Raw genomic sequence first — 19274 nt, 5'->3', positions numbered from 1 at the left:
GTTGCTAAAAGCATTAAGATAAAACAGAACAAAAAACAGAGGCAGCCTGGCTTTTAGATTTTTGACAAGTTTCATTTCTAAAGTACCATTTCTTAAATGGTTTCTCTGTCTCTCTTTTGAACCTTATGAATAAAATACAAAGTGCTTGACAGCATGTAAAGTTAGTTTTCCAAGCACTTTACATTTTTCACCCTTTACTGAGACCCTACTTTTCAATTTTTGTAAATGGAACACTTATTTTTTGTTGCTAAAAGGTGTCAAGTTCTTTTAATATTACTTTCTTTAATGTCTTCATGTAGTTCAAACAATCTGTGTGAAGAAAAAGTGCAATGAATGCTTTTTGGATGTTTGATGCAGGTGTTCACAAGTATTATTGACCTTAAAAAATAACTTTTTCTTAAAGATATTGTGTATGACTAATGAGCTAAGCTTAGGTCTATAGCTTTGTGAAGCACAGTAAGGCTCAGAATAAAATTTATTCTTAGTAATGTTAGGTAGCCCTTTCCTAAAAAGTGATTCAGATGAAAAAAAAAAAAGAAAAGAATGAGAAAAGAGAGGCTTATAATGTGTATTATATTTAAACTGACTGTAGCTCTGTTAAACAGTCTCACAAATATTTGTTTCCCAGTATTTGCAGTCTGTAGTAGCACTAAAAAATTAAGAAATATAAAAAATATTGACTTGGAGAGCAATACACTGTTTCTTTTATCTAGGCAAGACAGTCAAAAAAAAAAACAAACCACCTACATGTTATTTAAAGCAAGTTGGTATGTGTTAACATAGCTGTCAGCAACTGAAATGATAAAATTATCATTGTTATCAAATACAGCTATAAACTGAACACAAGGCATGCTTCAGGTTAGTCAGAAGAGGTCCTCTCTTTTTCACTGTGCATGCTTGCTTGAAATGAAACTGTGTGTTATTGGTTAACTGGGATGCTTAGCATAATCACTTTGCAAGGCTGTGGTGAAGGGAGGTGATTATCACTGAGAACAGATGGGCAGGTCCCAAGCATTGCCAGATTCTGCACGAGCTCCATGTACTGTAGGTTCTAGCTCTCTTTTCTTTGGCATTTCTAATTTTTATTCGTTGTGCATATTTTGAAGGGCTAGCTGAGCTAGAGGTCAGGGAGCGATGACCTTACAGTTTAGCTCACAGATGTAGGAGTGGGGAATTCAAAGCGCTGTCACTAGACGTCTGAACGGATGGGGCAGACTGCATTTTGTACGATTGCCTCCCTAAATGTATGAAAGGATTTATCTCTGAGCTTAGCACTCTACTCTGCATCTGTAGCTCTCTGTGGATTGTATTGTGTGTGTGACCAGAAATGATATTCTCGGATATGAACACTGTCTCTGCCTCTCCTAAAGTGCATCCTCCTAATGGGACCCGGTTTTATACTTTTCAGGTAAGTGAACATTAATAAAACTGAAAGGATTTTTCTGGTACTTAAACTTTGAGTAAGAGTAGCTAATAGGTTAAGAAGCTTATGTGTTAATTAGTTTTGTGCTGGTAGGAGAAAATATGTAAGAAATCAATATCATCACAGTAAGTTTGCTGCCTTGAAAAAATCAGCATGTAAATTGTTCCTAAACAAACATAAAATTGCATTTGCTATTCATTGTCTTGCCCAATAATATGATCATCTTACAATTCATTACATTTATAGTTCCTCAGATGGAACTATAAAGACGCTCTCTTTCTGTTTAGTTCAGATAAGCACTGTGTTGGCATTATCAGAAATTCCAGATTCATATTGTGCAAAAAAAATATTTTAAAAACTTTGTATGTTGTACCTGTCTGGATTTTTTTAATATTAATCCTGAATGTACTTTCATGCTAGCTGATGCTTAATTTGATTCATGTGGATAGTAATCATACATGTGCAATTGATAGAACAGCAGAATCTATTGTTAGGATTATTACGGTTCTCAGTTTTAAGCCAAGTTTTGCCTCATTCAGGTAAATAAGCTTGTGTGCTTAGCTAAAGGTAAGAATTTATTATATCCTCTAAATCTAATGTGCAAACCAGTCTAATTGCAACCATCTTTCAGTAGGATTTAATTAAAAGAAATCTTCAGTGCTTTGGCTCTGAAAAACTATGTAATCCTACATTTAAGATTTAACAGTAATAAAAAAACCCACAACCCCGCTGCCCCAGCTGCTCCTTACAGCACTCCGGCCCTGCAGGGCAATTCAAACACTCCACTACTTAAAGTGGCAATAGCTTTTTCAGCTCAGCCTCTGATACAGTTTAAATACCCGTCCCATTCCTGATTGTATAATGGTTTTGTGGTTTTGGTTACTTTATGCTGTTGTAAAGTGATGTCTTTAACATGTAATAAATCCTGTGCATGCTGCCAGAGCAAACAATCTGAGGCAATTAAAAGTTGATTATAAAATGCATGGCAAACTTCTTTCACAAAATACAGGTACCCCATTCTTTGGGTCCAATAACTGCATTTCATTCTTGTCTTCTTTTAATTCATGGCTTTTAATTGTACTGTCTTGCCCTTCTTACAGTGGTGTCAAATGATAGTTGAGGGCTGTACAGAAAGAGTGGCATCCTCCTAACAGTGACAATCTGCTGATCCTGGCAGTGATTCAGAGACATGAATGCCCCAGGCCCGTTCCTCTACAGCATGACTACTTTTTTCACACACTGACATCTAAATATTCTGTACAGAGTCCTGTAGCTATGCTCTTAAACACAGTTCCTGACGTCAGGTATTCTTTCTGAGTGTGTTGAGTTGAAAAAGTCACTAAAATAGGATGCTTGGTTGTGGTACCAAATTGACTATTTTATTATGTGGTACTTTATGAAAGTAAATGCTAACAATGAAGTATATAATTTTTTTTACAGTATGTATTGTTGCTACTAGCTATCTCTGTGATTGCTGTAGATATTATCCTACATACAAAAAATTCTCTTTCAAAAATTATTTCTTCCGCTGATTTTCAAGCTGAGGGGACAATAAATAAAAGGGAAAATATAACTGAATTTCCTATTGCGTTATTGATGCTTCAGTGACCAATGCAGAGTTAAATGACCTTGGAACGTAAAGCTGCTCATTCAGGGCCGTCTGTGTTCTAGAACGGCTTGATGTTATCAGTGCTTAAAGAATCCCTGAGAAACTAAAATAACGTGATGAAAAAAGCCTATATCTTCCTGTGATGCCCTTTTAAAATTATTTTTTCGATTTATTTGTTTACATATGTGCAGTATAAAGAAAGATATGTGAAGCAACTTTCCAGTTCTTGCCTTGGCTTCCTTTGTCGTTCCTTGCTTCCTAGCTTTTGACCACCATATTTGTGGTATCTTCTCTTTCCCTCTTCAGTTACTTCAGTCTTTGCTTACAAATGTAATAATTGCTGAGAAGGACTTTATATGACTCTTGTTAATTGTTTTGATCTGTTTTAAACTACTTTCACCTTTTGCTTTCTTACCTGTTCTGTTGTTTCTATATGTTACGTTGTAATCTCTTTGAGGCAGAGAATCTCTTTCATTGAAATAGCTTGCGAAGTTATGGGACAGCTTGATGTTCTTAATTTGAAATACATATGCTGGTATTTAACCTAAACATGTGAAAATAGTCTTAGCAAAGCCAATGTCTAGCATGTTTAAAATTGAACAAATACAAAAATTGTGAGATGAGGGCCTGAACTCTGACTGATGGAGGGTAATGTGTGATTAAGCTACTGAATTAATTGTACATTGATGTAATGATTAAGCAGCTGAATTAATTGTACATCGATTCAAAAGCACAACGCATGTATTCTTTCAGCAACAAAAATGGTACTGAAAGAAGCACAAAGCATGTGTGCAAGTTGTAACTTCATCACTGGCATTTCACAGATGTTCTTAGGAAATAAGACCTAATTGGCCTCTACTGACCAAGGAATCAGACTGGCCATACAGGGATGCATGTAGCAGAGCACTTGAGCTGGGCAGAATCATAATTAGTGGATATCTCTACATGTGTTTGAGCATTTATTAAGGTCTTAATCAAATGCTTTGAATAGTATGCTTTAAAATCAACTTTATAAAGTGTATTCACTTTATAAGTGAGCATTAATTGAAATTAGAAATCTACCATAAATTTTCAAATTCAGAGATTTTCTTGCCTGATGAACTTTATTTTTAGTAGGTGAAATTAACAAGGATTTTCTCAACAACTAATTGCAGCATTTAAAATTATATTTTCACCTGCAATGACACAGGATGAATAAACAAATCTTTTCACTTCCTCCGTCTCTCCCACTTTGTTGTGTTGTATTAGCTTCTTTGGTCTCCAGGACACCTACTGTTCAGAAAAAGTATTGAATTTGAAAATTACATCGATATCTGCAACTATCTAGAAGCTATGAAATTCCTAGTACCTTTGTTCCGCTCAGGAAATACGTCATGAAATTCTTCAAATGTTAAAAGTGGGATTTGGTTCAGTATATTTGCTGAACCACCTGCTATAATTAAAGAAGCTTAAGCTTTCATCCCTAGACTATGTTTGATTAAAGCAATTAAAATAGAAAACTATATCAGAGGAGGTCATATAAAGAAGTTACATACTGTATGCAAGGAAGAAGTTGTAACGCTATTATGAACAAGGGTTAGTTTTATAATAACCAAGGCAATACCAAAGTTTAGTGTTTTGCATTTCAGTATCTCTTTGTTTCATCTCAATTTGCTTGTGCCAACCTTGGCAGACTTCTGCAGCTATATAACAGAAAGCAGTGATTTTCTTTCTTTTTGTCTTCAAGCTTCATAAAAAGATAGTATTTCTGCTACTCTATGTGGATAAATTAGTTTGCCAGCAGTCACATGGTGAGCATGTATCTTTCATGAATATTGTAAACATCAAAGTCCAAATAGTAACATTGCCTTGCTCTCCGGTTGGTCTTGTATTTCACTGTATTTAGCCGGTTATTTGCATAAATAAAGATGCAGGTGGAAAAATCTGGATTAGAAAGGAGATATTTTTCACTTGGTTATTGGTTATGAAATGGGAAACATTAATGCACCGAAAAAATATTTTTTAATCAAGCCGTTTTTTATAGAGAACTTGAGGTTTGTTCCTTTTTTTATGAAAGCATAGCACAAAGGAACTTAATTTTGAAATTTCAGATTTTGTTTTTGAAAGTTGTGTAATACTGCTTTGATCATTTAAAAGCAACTTAAGTTTACATTGGTGTTTATTGTATCCAGTAAATATTTTTTGTTTTCTTAAATTGGTTGGCTACACTAATACATGTAAATACTAACTTGCACAAATTCTAAACATTCAAAATACCTTCACATTGTACATGATGTTTATTTCAACAGAATTTGAAACTGAAAGAGCCTTTTTTCTATTTCAGCATCTTTGCAAACGAAAATGAACTGAAATATTTCTATGAACAGTAGTTTTAACTGTTGTAACTTTTATTTATTAAGCTGAGCACACATCTAAAGCACAGACCTAAACGAGGGCTAAAAGTAGTTGCCAATAGGCAGAACTTAGGAACTAGATGCGTGCAGTAGAGAGAGACAAACACGCTCAAATTGCATCAGTGCACGGGGTCTCATGGATCCAGCTGCATTTTTAGCTTTGAAATCAGCAGTAACAGTTTCCATAAATGCTAAACACAAACTTTCAAATATTTGAAAGCCATACTAGCCCGTTTTATAGCCAGATGAGATTTGTGGTTTATAAATGAACTCTTACGACAACTAGAGTATACTCCTTTTTGCTAACAAGTAGTGAAGTAAGGGCTGGTCTTTTCTGAAACCTTGGGAGGTTAAAGCAATTTTTTAAAGTTATCTGATGATCAGAAAGTCTATAAAGAAATAAAATGTCTTTCTTACAAAACCTGCAGAGAAATCCTAAAATATTCATATGACATAAAAATGTAAATACTCTATGAACTACTGTAAAAGTGCATTGCTGATCAAAGGTTTGAAACTGGGTTACTGGGAAACTGGGAAATGTTTCTATACATAAAACATATCTATCACCGTGATACTGATTACTACTGTTTTTTATTTCTTAGCAACTAAATGTTACACTCCAATGATAGTGAATTTACAACAGAATGAAAACAAAAATGTTACTTTCTGGTACAGAATGTGGTTTGAGCTGTGTGAAAAAAAGCGTGTTCTATAAGAAATAGTAGATGCATTCATTAATTTTCCTATTAATACCTATATTAATAGTTTAAATGAACTGTATACTTACCCAGAACTTCTGTTTTATACTGTCTTGTAGTTCTAATGTTTCAATAATCCTATTGTTCTTTCATGTGTCTTCTTATATGGAAACAGTAAATGAAGCAAAAAGCCTCTCCGATAAGAGAAAGTATCTTGTTAAAATTTATAATGCACTTCCTAGCATACATTTATCATTGAATTATGCTTTGGGCAGGTATGCCGTGCTACTCTGTTTAGTAGGCCATAACTTTTCTTTTTGGCTATTTGGTTGCCTCGCATATTTCTATGCAATATCATTTAATATCAAAGACAACAGCTTTTGAGTTTCTTTGCAGAAATCCCCAGTTCTATGAAAAAATATATTTTTGGTGATGGAGATGGGTTATTAGTCACCTTGTATTTGATATGATCACTCATAGCACTACAAAATTCTTGTAAAATGTGTATTTGATGACTCTGTTCCTACTCTGTGCAGACTTAATTGCACATCTAGAAAATATATCGTCTACAACATGCAGAACAGGGCCAAAAATTTGTGTGTACTTTCAATGCTGTGTCAGCAGGTCCACAGAAGAACTGTGGAATCTTATCTTGAACCCTTCAGCTGGCCAAGCATGTGGGCAGCTCCTTCCAAGCAACCCTCTGCCAGGCATAGAATTTTTCCCTTAGTTTTGCCTAAATAAAGATTTTTGTTTTCTTACTTAATGCACTGGCACAGTATGGTTTTTTTACAAACATCATGTAAAAGTACTAGAGGCATGTTCTTTGTGAAAACTGCAAGTCTGTAGCCGATTAGTAACTTGTATTAGTAATGCTGGTAAACATCACTAAAAGGCCAGCTGTAACAGGAGTCAACTGATTAATTGGTTTTGTGTGAAAAAAGTTGTGGTATAGATCATGTAGGTTGTTGTAGACTTCAGAAGGTTTGAAAGCTGTGTTAATGAATGTAAATAACAGTGGCAGAAAGGCTCACAGTGAGGTGTTTTTAAAGACTTCTGACATGTTAACAGTGAGAGAAAATAGTAATGCTGGACTAGTGCTTTACCCTGTAGCCCCCAAAATAAAATCAATAAAAAGTCTGGGCAGCGTCACAGGCAGGGTACAACAATACAGTGATTTGCATTGCAAATAGTTTAGTAATATTTATAGCCATATAAGTGGGTTTTATATAATTTTTGAACTTAGGAATTTCAGAGGAATAGTGTAAGGAATATGCCTACAAGCTCTTTTACTCAGAAATAAATGACAAATGGCAATAGAGGCTGGTCTTGCATTACAAGTGAGTGTTATTTATTCTTATGTACTATTATTATTCTGTGATACGTATTTTTATTGCCTGTTTTGTGAAGTACAAAATTAACACTTTTCTGCTCAAATACAGACATGTTAATGCAGTGTTAATCTGAATGTACCCCAAAATAGTAATATTCTCTATATTCCAACATTTATAAAATTTTGAAGGAGAAATATTTAAAAATTTTATAGATTAAAACATGTTATACCAAATAAACTTTCAATAAGTTTCATCTGATAGTTCTGTTATTTGGGGTTTTTTTAGAATGCAGAAAACTCTGAGCGTTTGTTAATCAGTCCAGCTGTACTGACAACTCGTAGGTTTAATCATTTTACCGAGTTGGTGAGGATGCGGCACTTGGTCTCCAAAAATGGAAGAGAATTATTCAGGCTGACAGGAAAATAAGAACATCGCATAAGTGTTCAGCTAAAAAGCCCTAAAACTGTATTACTGTCAAGTATTTAATGTAATGTGCCTTAGGTATCTAGAGAAATAATTTTGTTTGCACAAGGGTTTTTTTGCGTAACTCTGTTGTGCCAGAGAATTGTGATTTGCGGCCATCGAAGCTCATGAAACACAATGTCCTCACCACCAATAATCCCGTCCACACCCGTGACACAGGGTGTGTCTTTGAAAAGCTACTTGTTTTCTGGTTATTTTCTGATTTTTAACTGGAATCATTCTGAGAGCTGCCTCAACTGCCACTGCATACCCTCTTCCTGCTTAAAAACCAGTAGCACTGCATGGCCCCACATTTTCCATAGGTTTTTTTTTCCCAGCCAGTCAATAAAATGGTCTGATGATAGTTTTTATAAATACACTGTTCTGCATGCAGTGAACTGAGAAGGGTGACTTTACTGGGTGTTAACTGACTGGTTTGATCTATAGATACATTTGCATCGTCCTCTGGGTGGAAACACACATTGCTTAAGGAAGAAACGAGAAACATTATGGTTCTAAGAAAAGCTTAATTACCATTAACAAGGTAGTGGAAATCAGGAAAAGTAACCCTTCTCCCCAATAGCCACAAGATGAAACAATATATGTACACACACAGACATATGCTGTCCAAAAAACGGTGAAGAAAATAATCGAGCATAGAAGGATACTGTCTAGAGTATTTTTCAATTGTAGAGACTTAGGAAATTATGTTATTTATTCAAAAAATATGATAATAAAAGTAAGCAAAGAATACAGGACCTTAACGCACATACATAAAACAAGATAGAGCTTAAAGGCATTGTGTCTTAAGTCAATGTGAACATAAATTTTTCTTTTGCCTATCACAAAAATATTTTGTCCACATAATAGCATTTTTTCATGTGTTGAAACTGGACAGCAGCCAAGCAGAGCAGTCAATGACCTTTCCCCCTGTCATTCAGAGTGTGGCCAATTCTACTTTGCAAAGTAATGGAGTAAAGAGTCAGAAAGTACCTTTCCTTTTTCTGACAGAAGCACTGGAGCTAAAACAGAGCTGCTGTTTCTTTTGCAGCTGAGTGGATGTGACCAAGAAAAGCAGAGGACCAGCAGGAGGAATAGCAATAGGAGTGCTTTCCTCCTATTCCAGAAATAGGACCATGGTACAGTTTCTGAATCATAGCTAGAAACCGTGTTGCTGGCTCAATTTCAGAAGTGTCTTCAGTGTCGGATTCTGAACCTGGGCTTCTTTTACCATAATTTGCATAGAAAATAAAACTTGAGGAAGAAATGTACTGGTATTTTCCAGAATAGTAAGAATACTAAGGTTTATTACACAATAATGTGTGTTGGTTTGATACTGGTTGGTTGATTCTCTTAACTGAACGCAAGCTGTATAAAGTGAGATAGCAGAATGCTTGGATAATAAGCTTTCCTTATAGGGAAAAATAGAACAATATAGGCATAGCCTGTTCTGAGAGCACAGATTATGTCTCTGTAGATGGGTGTCCTGAACATCCTGTATAAATTGTGATGATCATCTATTGGAAATGGCATGGTTTTTCCCTTGATGAATGTTACCAGTCTTGCTGTGCAGCACTGCTGAAGCTTTGCCATCCCTGTCTGGGAGGATAGTGTAAGTAATTTGCTGATTTCATTGTACATTTCAAATGTATTCCTAGTAGTTGTCTCAGATCTACATCATACTTCCTCCTTCTTGGTTTGCTACATGTTGGACCAAGTAGAGGACAGTACTACTTCCTGGTATTTAGTAAAAGAGGGTATTTGGTCTGGAAGCTTTTAGTGCTGTCTTGACTAGCTTTTAGTACCATGTATAACTTCAACTTCAAAATTCTTCTCAGTATAGCTTTTACTGTCTGAAAGCCTGAATTATTCAGCTATAAAAACATAAATGTAGCCCTTTACATCAGCTGATAAGCTTATGCTAATTAGGTATCCTTCAAGAGCTGGAAATACTGTATATCAGCACTTAAAAAAATGTTTTTCATTTGCAGAAAGATATAGTCTAGAGAAAGATATAGTTGCATAGAAACAACTTACTAGACTTGGAAAAAATTAAATAAATGGAATTACTATAATTACTAACTAGTACAATATTAACTTTATTTTACATAAAGCATTTTGTCCTCATAGTCTTTTTGTACATAGTTCATAAATTTGTAAGGCAGTAGGATCTGTTACTTGCCTCTTATTCATGTAGCATTTACTCATAGAGTCTTCATTGTCATCAGCATCAGCTGATGATTTTGAGAGTTGGGTGATCTACCTGCAGATTTCTTCTTTTTTTTACATCTGTCTTAAGGCAAGGAAAAAAGCAGGTGAAGACAGACAATGCAAAATACTTGGAATGTTGAACTGTCCTGTGATTGAAGGCAAGCAATAAAATGCATGATTGTAATGGTTTTAAATAAGTTGAGGTGTGAATAAACTTTTTTGCTGTCTTTATTTTGGAAATTACTGTGATAGAAGCAGTAAAGTAAATATTTCAATTTTACCTTTATTCATAGGTTGTATTTTCATTTTCAATGGAGCAGCGTTAATATACATCACAAGATTTTGAATACCAAATTTCTTAGTAGTGATTTCAGTAAATCAGTTTTATTTCACCTCATCTATTCCTGTCTATTTCAATATTCAGTTGGCAATTATGCTTAGCAGTACATTTATGGAGGACTATGAGGCTAGGATTGTTTTGAAATGCCAGCTAACGTAATTCAGTTGATACCGTGATTCACTCAAATCTGTAAACATGAGAAAAATATGGATTCCATATTTCCACTGAAAGAATTAGAATTACTGATTCATGGAAATTAAAGTGATCTCTTTATATTTTTTCACTACGAGGAATTATACAGTTTCACATGACTAAGAGTGCTTGTTCCTGTGAAATGTGTTATTTCTAGTGATAGGTCTAACAAAGTATGAACTGATTTGGCTATTTTTTTTTAAATTAAGTGTACTAATACTGCATGCATGGTGGTGGCAGTGTGAGGAATGACTTTATCTATACCATCAACCATAACAGTGCTGGTGCTGAGCAAAGCCAGAGTGGTGAGGACATGCCAGCAGCACTGAAAAGGCATTGAGGGTGTGATTACATGTAGAGATACACTTGTGCTATAAGCCTAGGTGTAAGAGAAGCTACTTGATCTGGATTCTTGTGCTTATGTCTCCATTAGTAAGTAGTGTGGCAGAATAAAAATTAATCTCTAGAGCAAAAGAGGAGGATCTGATGTCTGCGTCATCCATGTTTGGAAGCCAAGTGTGTTATTTTGGAATAGATCTAGTCAGGTCCCATTGGCTGAACATCCACAAATGGATGGAAAGCATTAGATACACCCACAGAGATCATGTTTCAATTTCATTTCATCCAGGAGGGATCCAGTTCAGGCACTCTGAAATAACTTCACCAAAGCAAGTTGAGACAATGGGGAAATCTGCTTCAGACTTCCTGATGCAAACTAAAACACTAATGTAGACTTGATTTCTGTAACGGTAGGCTCTGATAAACAGCATTTCAGAATAAGGGCCGAGTTCTATGAGTCCCAAATTGTATTATGGGAGAGAGTTTTCCTCTGAAGGAGTCCAGAAAGATAAGCCTTGCTATGTTGAGCTAATCTTTGTCAGTATAGCTACATTGAAAAAGACTATGTTGACTCTCTAATGTCATACAGTCATTTCAGATGAATCTTTCAAGGCATGCTATTTGCAGTGTGTTTTATTATTTTCCTAGGACTCTATTACTAAAATAAATATTATGTGGAAAAAATTATTATTAGGATGTTACATTTCTGAGCAAATAAAAAGGTATTAATGTAGTTTTGATGAAGCAAAGAAAAAATTTTTTTACATTGTTATGGAAACCTCTTTTCTTTACCATACTTTTATATCAGTACTAGGCAGACATAAGATTATTACAGGTTAATAATTAAGTCTCTTTTTCATATAGTTGGGAACCTGAATTCCAGATTGGCTCAGTGGACGTATTTGATGTAGCTCATAAGGTTTGAAAACATCTATGGCCTCTGTTGGCCTGAAGCCTTGAATGTCTTGGCTAGCACTGTAATGAACAGTGGAGCATAAAGCTAAATATCTGCTAAACTGTGCTCAGCAAAAGAATTAAATTAGTAACTTACACTAAACACACGCACACGCATCTATTGCTTGAAGTAAAGCTGTCAATATCAACCTTTGTGCTTCGAATAAAGATCTTATGACAGTAGTGCATATGTTCATCTCCTCAGACTGGGAGCGTTGTAGCTTGCTTGAGATAGTCTGTGAATTTTCAGCTGGTCAGTAAAAGAGATCAAAAGATTTTTATGTTTGAATAAACCAAGGGGTGATATTAAAACCAAATCTGGAATTCTCCATCAGCTTCCAGTTTGGTGCCAGAAGAAACAATCCTCTCTCCTTTCAGCAGATACAACAGTCACCATCATGTTTCTCACATACATAAAACTAACACAGGTCACATCCGAGTATAAGTAAATGAAGAAAGAATGAGCAGTTTTGGAACAATCTCAGAGAGATGATCAGAAATAGTTTGTTGTTTGTTTTGGTTTTTTAAAAATTTCTGATAGTGGTATAAAAATCCATTCATTTAACCAAACTGTTAATCAAGGAGCCAAGGAAAATTTCAGGTCAGTAGGGAGCATGAACAACAAACTAAAAGTTACCCATTAAACTAAAGAACCTGTCAATTCTACCTAGATCATCCCTCATGAAACACTACTGTTTACTTCCATTTTTAAACATATCTTCCCAAGCACACATAAAGCTTCTCTACAGATATCATTTGTAAGAGAATACCTAGAGGTATGATGGGAAGCTGTAATGCATTTATTATGGAGAAGTAGTGCTTTGAATTGCTTCTTGGAGTTGGATTGCTGGCAAATAGTTGAATAGCTATCCTCTTTTAATCAAAGTAATTTTGGAAGCATCAGTCATGTGTTTTAGTTAAAGCTTAACTGGATTTTGCATTTACCATAGTATAATTGTGTTTAGTACTTAATACGGCTTCTTTTTTTTTTCTCTTTCTCTCAGAAGTCACTATTGTTGTTGCATTCTTTTGAATAGTAAGAAAACAAAATGTAAAAGCTATGTTGAGATATTTTCTGCTGTGTTCCTTTTTATCAAAGGGTGACTCAGTGAATAATATGCAGAATACAGCTGCTACTGAATGCAGTAGAAACAAGTATCTTTTCTTCCAATACTGTGCTCTACCACAGCACAGCACAGCACATCTTTGGTGATTAGAAGGCAGACAATACTTACCATAGCTAATACAAAAGTCTGTCCCAGTTTGTACGTACCATGAAGGAACTCTCACTTTTGCAGAGCTCTGCCACTAAAGAAGTTGTATCTGAAGTCAATAATGAGTCTCAGCTTTGTCAGTATTCACTATTCACTGGCACTGATTCCAGTTTTCCAGATAAAGGAACTTTAGAAAATGATCTTTCCTTTCAGTGGCTCTCTGAAATAAATAGATGCAAACTGACACAAAAATATGCCTTGATCAAGTAACAGAATTGTTTCAGTTTTTATGTAGCAAATGAGTCCAGCAGTATTTTAAATAAATGAACATTTGTTTTCTTCTGACAAGGCAAAGTTCATATTTTTCACTGCATTTTGCATTTACTCTTTCACTACCAGCATTTCAGACCCCACAGGACACTACATAGTGTGCAGCACCTTTGGTGTTTGTGTAACTAGAGCTCCTGAGGGTGATGTCCCATGTGGACTAGAATCGTAACGTATTTTGGCTGATATACTTTCTACATATAGCCCAATATTAGAAACTCCTAGTCTGTTTTTGCTGCATATTAAAGATACCTTTAATTAGGTTCTTTATGTAGTTCTTATTCATCTTCAACACTTCTATTATGTGATTTTCTAAAAACACCAAGTTTTGTGGTGAAGTTCCCCAATAATCATAATTTTTAGCCTGCTCTTTTATAGGGCATTTTCTTGTCGTAGACTTTTAATAATTTCAAGTAACAATTTAAAGCCACACACTTTTGGTCAGGTATTAGTATGCAGTGGTTGTCAAGTATCATTTTGGGAGTTAGACAGCAGATAGGCCAAATAGCCTTTATGCAGAATTACATTCGTAAGCTCGGAGTAAATCAGCAGGGACCATGCGGGGCAGGGGGGAAGGAAACAAAATCAACCAACAACAAAACTATTGTTGGAAGTTTCTCACAGTTCCTCATTTCCTTTCATACTCTTCGAGGAGTAGCAACATATGGCAACACATCACAGAATGCATCTTATTTTCCTATTCTGAACTGCACAACTCCATTGGAGGTTTGAGGTTCAGGACAAGTTTCATCCTCTCTCTTATCTTTGGCCTGTGAGGAGATTCATAACAGGTCTCTGAAACCAACTCTCCATCCATTTACACATAATTTTTTAATATTCATAGGCTATTTATAGAGGGAAGCTTAGTCCTCTGGAAGCATGAAAGTATCATTAATGTATTAGTGTCAAATTTAATCTCTAATCTTTGTAAAACAACAGCTGAGAGACTAGTCAATCTTTTTTTATTCAACAAGTGGAGGATTTCATTAGGTTATCTAATTTTAAATGCCCTTCCCTCTTAATGTAGGTGTTTTCTACTTAAATGTAATGCTTATCTGTCAGAATTTTTAAATGTGATTGCTAGAAGTGGAAAATAAAAGAAATAAATATATTCCCCCCTTTAGTCTATATTTTGCTGCAATTTGCATCAGCTCTTTGCTTTCCTGTGTAAACAGAAATCTGATGTACATTGAAAGTCTTCTAACACCAGCTCCTGGTCCTGTTTGAGTCTCATTGTTTTTCATTGGAATATACTCAGAACTTCTCTAAACAGCTCTGGACCTGTAGTCCCCAGAGTTATGGGCATGGGCATCTTTAGTTTGAAAACTAGGCTAAGGAAATGTGGTGGCATGACCCTGAAAATAGGCAGTATTAGATCTAATTGTTACACGTTTAGGTTAATTCTTATCTCTGAACTGAAATGAATCTCTTCAAACAACTATTACTTTCTGGAGAAACAGCAGTTTGCACTCTTCTGGTCAATCAGAATCACCAAATTAAATTATCATGACTCCAGCACGGTCTGTGACTCTGTCTCTAGAGTCACAGTGGTGGGCTTTACTAGAACAATAGTATGTCTAGTGTATTGTAAGCATTTAAGGAGAAAAGGAAATTTAGAAGTTCAAAGGAAATGCTCAGGAGAACATCCTACTCTTATTTATCAGTCTTTTAAAATGAAAGTTTAAAGAGGGAATTAGCTGTCCATTTCTGTTGTAAAATCAATTGTTATGCTAACTTAATAAAGATCCTAACTCTGCAAAAAATGTAAAAGAATATAAATCTCCCCTCTCTTTATGACAGACCATTGATTTCAAGGGAGTTATTCCTAATCCATGACTATAAGCATCTGTGTATCTTCATAGGACCAAAGCCTGTCTGCCTTGTAAATTTGCTATCTATCTAGCTTATGCTAAAAATGATACGTCAAGTTAAGTGAAATCAGGAAGATTGTTGTTTCATCAACTCTCAGATACTTTTTTAGAGAAGTGGCGCTTGCAGGTGTAACTGTAGCTCAGTTTGCATAGTCCCTGTGCTTAGTAGCATAGTGAAATATTGCTGCTTTCAAATATTTCGTGCTTTCATTGCAGGACTTGTCTGCTATTTTAATTGTTTGGGTTTTTTTCCCAAAGTACCATAATGATGTGAAACTTCAACACAAGTGTTTTGGAGCAGTTTCTAGGTCAGTGGTAAATTAATCCATTTATGCCTTCAAGAGCATTGACTTTTTAAAATAATATGTATTTTGTATTTTAAGGTAAACCATATGAAGTACATCAGTACTTCCAGTGTGTTTGTGAGTTGATATTGTAGAAGATTTATTTTTTTCTAACATTGTCACGGTTTAAAGCTGGGCCGGCTATTAAACCTATGGCAGATGCTCTCTGTTAACCCTCCCCCCACCCCCCAAAGGGAAAGGGAAAGGGAAAAGGGAGAGAGGCTTCCGGGTTGGAAAGTTAAAACAGTTTTAATAAACTATAATAATGAAAAAGAGTATGATAACACTAATAGAAATAATCAAATATATACAAATATATATACAAAACCAAGATCGAGCTCCCCTGAAGTCAGCCACGTCACCACCGGCACTGCAGGGCAGGCTCCGGGAAGGCCCAGGCTGGGCCTAGCGACGGTCGAGAGCTGGATTCAGGGATGCACGGATCGGGATCGGGGGCAGCAGGAAAACAGACGGAGTCCTCCTTGGACACCGGCCATAGCAGAAAGAGAGCGAGACCCTCGTGATCCCCCCACTTTATACTGAGAATGACGTGTATGGGATGGAATACCCTCGTTGGTCAATTTTGGGTCACCTGCCCTGTCCGCTCCCCCCTGCAGCTGCGACCCCCCTTCGGCTCTTCACTCGTAAGCAGTGAGGAATTCAGCAGTGACCTTGGTTTCTCTAAGAACAAGTACAGCAAGAGCCTTTCTGCACAACATCCCTACCGGTGCCTCAGTGATAACTACAAACTTCGAGCGTTATCAGTCCTGGAAGCAGACACCGTCTGCAAAAACATGCAGTTAGTTTCAGAAAGTGCAGTTACTTAGAGGAGACTTAGCTGAAAGTAAAAATCACTGAAAGGAAAATCGGCCTGGTTTAGGCCAAACCAGGACATTCCACCCCTTATTCCATACCATTCATGTCATACTCAGATCACCACTAACTTTTCATTTTAAAATATATACAGATAACATTAGTTTATGATTCATCTCTATACAAAAAAAAAGTTCATCAAGTTCATTTAGTTCAGGATTGTGGGTTTCCATCTGGCTAGGAGTCTCCCAGGGTAGGAGAGATGGTATGAGCTTTGTCACAGTTCGTGCCCACGGGTTGCAGGTTAAAGATGTCAGTCTCGAGGAGGTTACTGGACGCCACTTGCAGCTAGCTCCAATCTCATCACCACTGCTTCAACCTGAAAGACACTTATGAACACTGTTAGTATTATGCAGCAATTAACATCATGCAGTTCAGAATTAAGTATTCTCACCCAAGATCAAATCACCTTCAGGGACACATCGGACTCCACCATCCTGCAGCATCACCCACCAAGTACATCCAGGTCCTTGAGCAAAAGCAATCCCATGAATGGGTTTACCTTTGCCTGTAGCAGGAAGAACCCAAACAGTTTTTCCCAACAGATTCCTTTCATGCACCACAGGGACTTTATCCCCTTCTACTGTATGTAAAAGGTCTGACTGAGCAGGGCCAGCTCGGTTGATAGATCCTCTGGTGTTAACTAGCCAGGTAGCTTGTGCCAAATGCTTATCCCAGTTTTTAAAGGTTCCACCCCCCATTGCTTTTAGGGTAGTTTTTAACAGCCCATTGTACCGTTCAATTTTCCCAGAGGCTGGTGCATGATAGGGGATGTGATATACCCATTTGATGCCATGCTCTTTGGCCCAGTTATCTATGAGACTGTTTTTGAAATGAGTCCCATTGTCCGACTCAATTCTCTCTGGCGTGCCATGTCGCCACAAGATTTGCTTTTCGAGGCCCAGGATAGTGTTCCGGGCAGTGGCATGGGGCACAGCGTATGTTTCCAACCATCCGGTGGTCGCCTCCACCATGGTAAGCACATAGCGTTTACCCTGGCGGGTTTGAGGGAGTGTGATATAGTCAATTTGCCAGGCCTCCCCATATTTATATTTCAACCACTGCCCCCCATACCACAAAGGTTTTAACCGTTTGGCTTGCTTAATTGCGGCGCATGTTTCACAATCATGGATAACCTGTGCAATAGAGTCCATAGTTAAGTCCACCCCTCGGTCACGAGCCCATCTGTATGTTGCATCTCTCCCTTGATGTCCTGAAGTGTCATGAGACCACCGAGCTAAAAATAGTTCACCTTTATGTTCCCAGTCCAAATCTATTTGGAACACTTTAGCAGCCTGATCTGCTTGTTGGTTGTTTCGATGTTCCTCAGTTGCCCGACTTTTAGGTACGTGAGCATCTACATGACGTACCTTCACGACTAGTTTCTCTAGCCGAGCAGCAATATCTTGCCACAGTTCAGCAGCCCAAATAGGTTTACCTTTACGCTGCCAGTTGCTTCGCTTCCACTGCTTTAACCACCCCCACAAGGCATTTGCCACCATCCATGAGTCAGTATAAAGATACAGCCTTGGCCACTTTTCTCGTTCAGCAATGTCTAAAGCCAGCTGGATGGCTTTTACCTCTGCAAATTGACTTGATTCACCTTTATTCTGAAATGTCTTGATAAAGCTTTACCCTGCAAAATTTGAGAAATGCACTTGAGAAATCTTTCTTATGTCAGTACTTGTGCAGTCACTTTTTCACTGGAATATTTTTTGCCAGTAATTATATATAAACTAAATATATATACATGAATATGAATATGTGCATGTGTGCATAAAAATATATATATTTCACTATGAAACACAGCACTTTGGAATCTGATATAAGTGGCAGGACACTGGAAATCTTGGAGCACTGAAAGAATTCTTAAGAGTAGGGGTTTTTTGGTAATTTTGAGGGATTTCGGCAGCCAGAGTTTAAAAATACCTCTGAGAAAGCATGAGCTCTTACAGCTATGCAGCTGTCATTAGCTGTCACAGATCACTTAAATATGGTGTTGAGTATTATTTAATTACTGACACTATTCATGAAAAGCTTTGTGCTTTTCCAGACAAATTTGAGGGTATGGCAATCTAGTCTTGCTTTGCATAGGTGCAATCAGCTAAAGGCTTATTGTGTGGCCTCCTAGTAAAATAATACGCTAATAAAATTCTAGCGTCCTGGTGGAAGTGCAGCTGAAGCATCGGATATGTCACTGGAATAGAGTCCAGGATAGGAGCTTAGCCTGGCATGCTGGCCTCTATCATACCCTTGATCCTGTGAGTAGGAATATGGTATATGTGAAATGCTTGCACAGTTCAGGATCTGCTTTCCACGCTGTGTAACTAGTTGGGAGCTCTGTAAATAGAACTTTTTTTATTCCTCAGTTTTCAGAATATCACTGGCTAAGGCTGTATGGAAAACTGGTGAACAGAGAGAGAGCTTACCTTCTATTTCTCCAGAAAAGAATGGACTGTCCAGGCTATTTTTCTCATCATTCCCATTTATTATCTGAACGAAGCAAACTTCACCTTAAGACTTTTACCTCTTGGAGACTCCTGGCCTTAAGGAAGCTGGGGAACGTCAGAATATAGTAGGAGCTGATAGTTCACACATGTTTGTGTTTATTCCTCTCTGTGATTTATTCATAGAATGCCAGATTTCAGAAAACTGCTTTTGAATACTTGATTTCAGTTTCAGGAAAAAAA

The 19274-nt window shown here is 36.7% G+C and overlaps 1 protein-coding gene across 1 annotated transcript in view; it reads left to right on the top strand.

Moving 5' to 3' along the window:
• Positions 1-1327: 1327 nt before the first annotated feature.
• Positions 1328-19274, top strand: part of PPFIA2 (PTPRF interacting protein alpha 2) — a 244068-nt gene continuing 226121 nt past the window's right edge. Inside the window, exon 1 of the mRNA XM_068402092.1 lies at positions 1328-1408. Coding sequence (XP_068258193.1) covers positions 1328-1408 — 81 coding nt within the window. The remainder of the gene's footprint in view (positions 1409-19274) is intronic.

This window comes from Nyctibius grandis, chromosome 5 (assembly GCF_013368605.1).
Source record: "Nyctibius grandis isolate bNycGra1 chromosome 5, bNycGra1.pri, whole genome shotgun sequence".
In the NCBI taxonomy this organism is placed as follows: domain Eukaryota; kingdom Metazoa; phylum Chordata; class Aves; order Nyctibiiformes; family Nyctibiidae; genus Nyctibius; species Nyctibius grandis.
The sequence above is the reverse complement of the archived record's forward strand: the minus strand, read 5'-3'. Positions and strand labels throughout refer to the sequence as shown.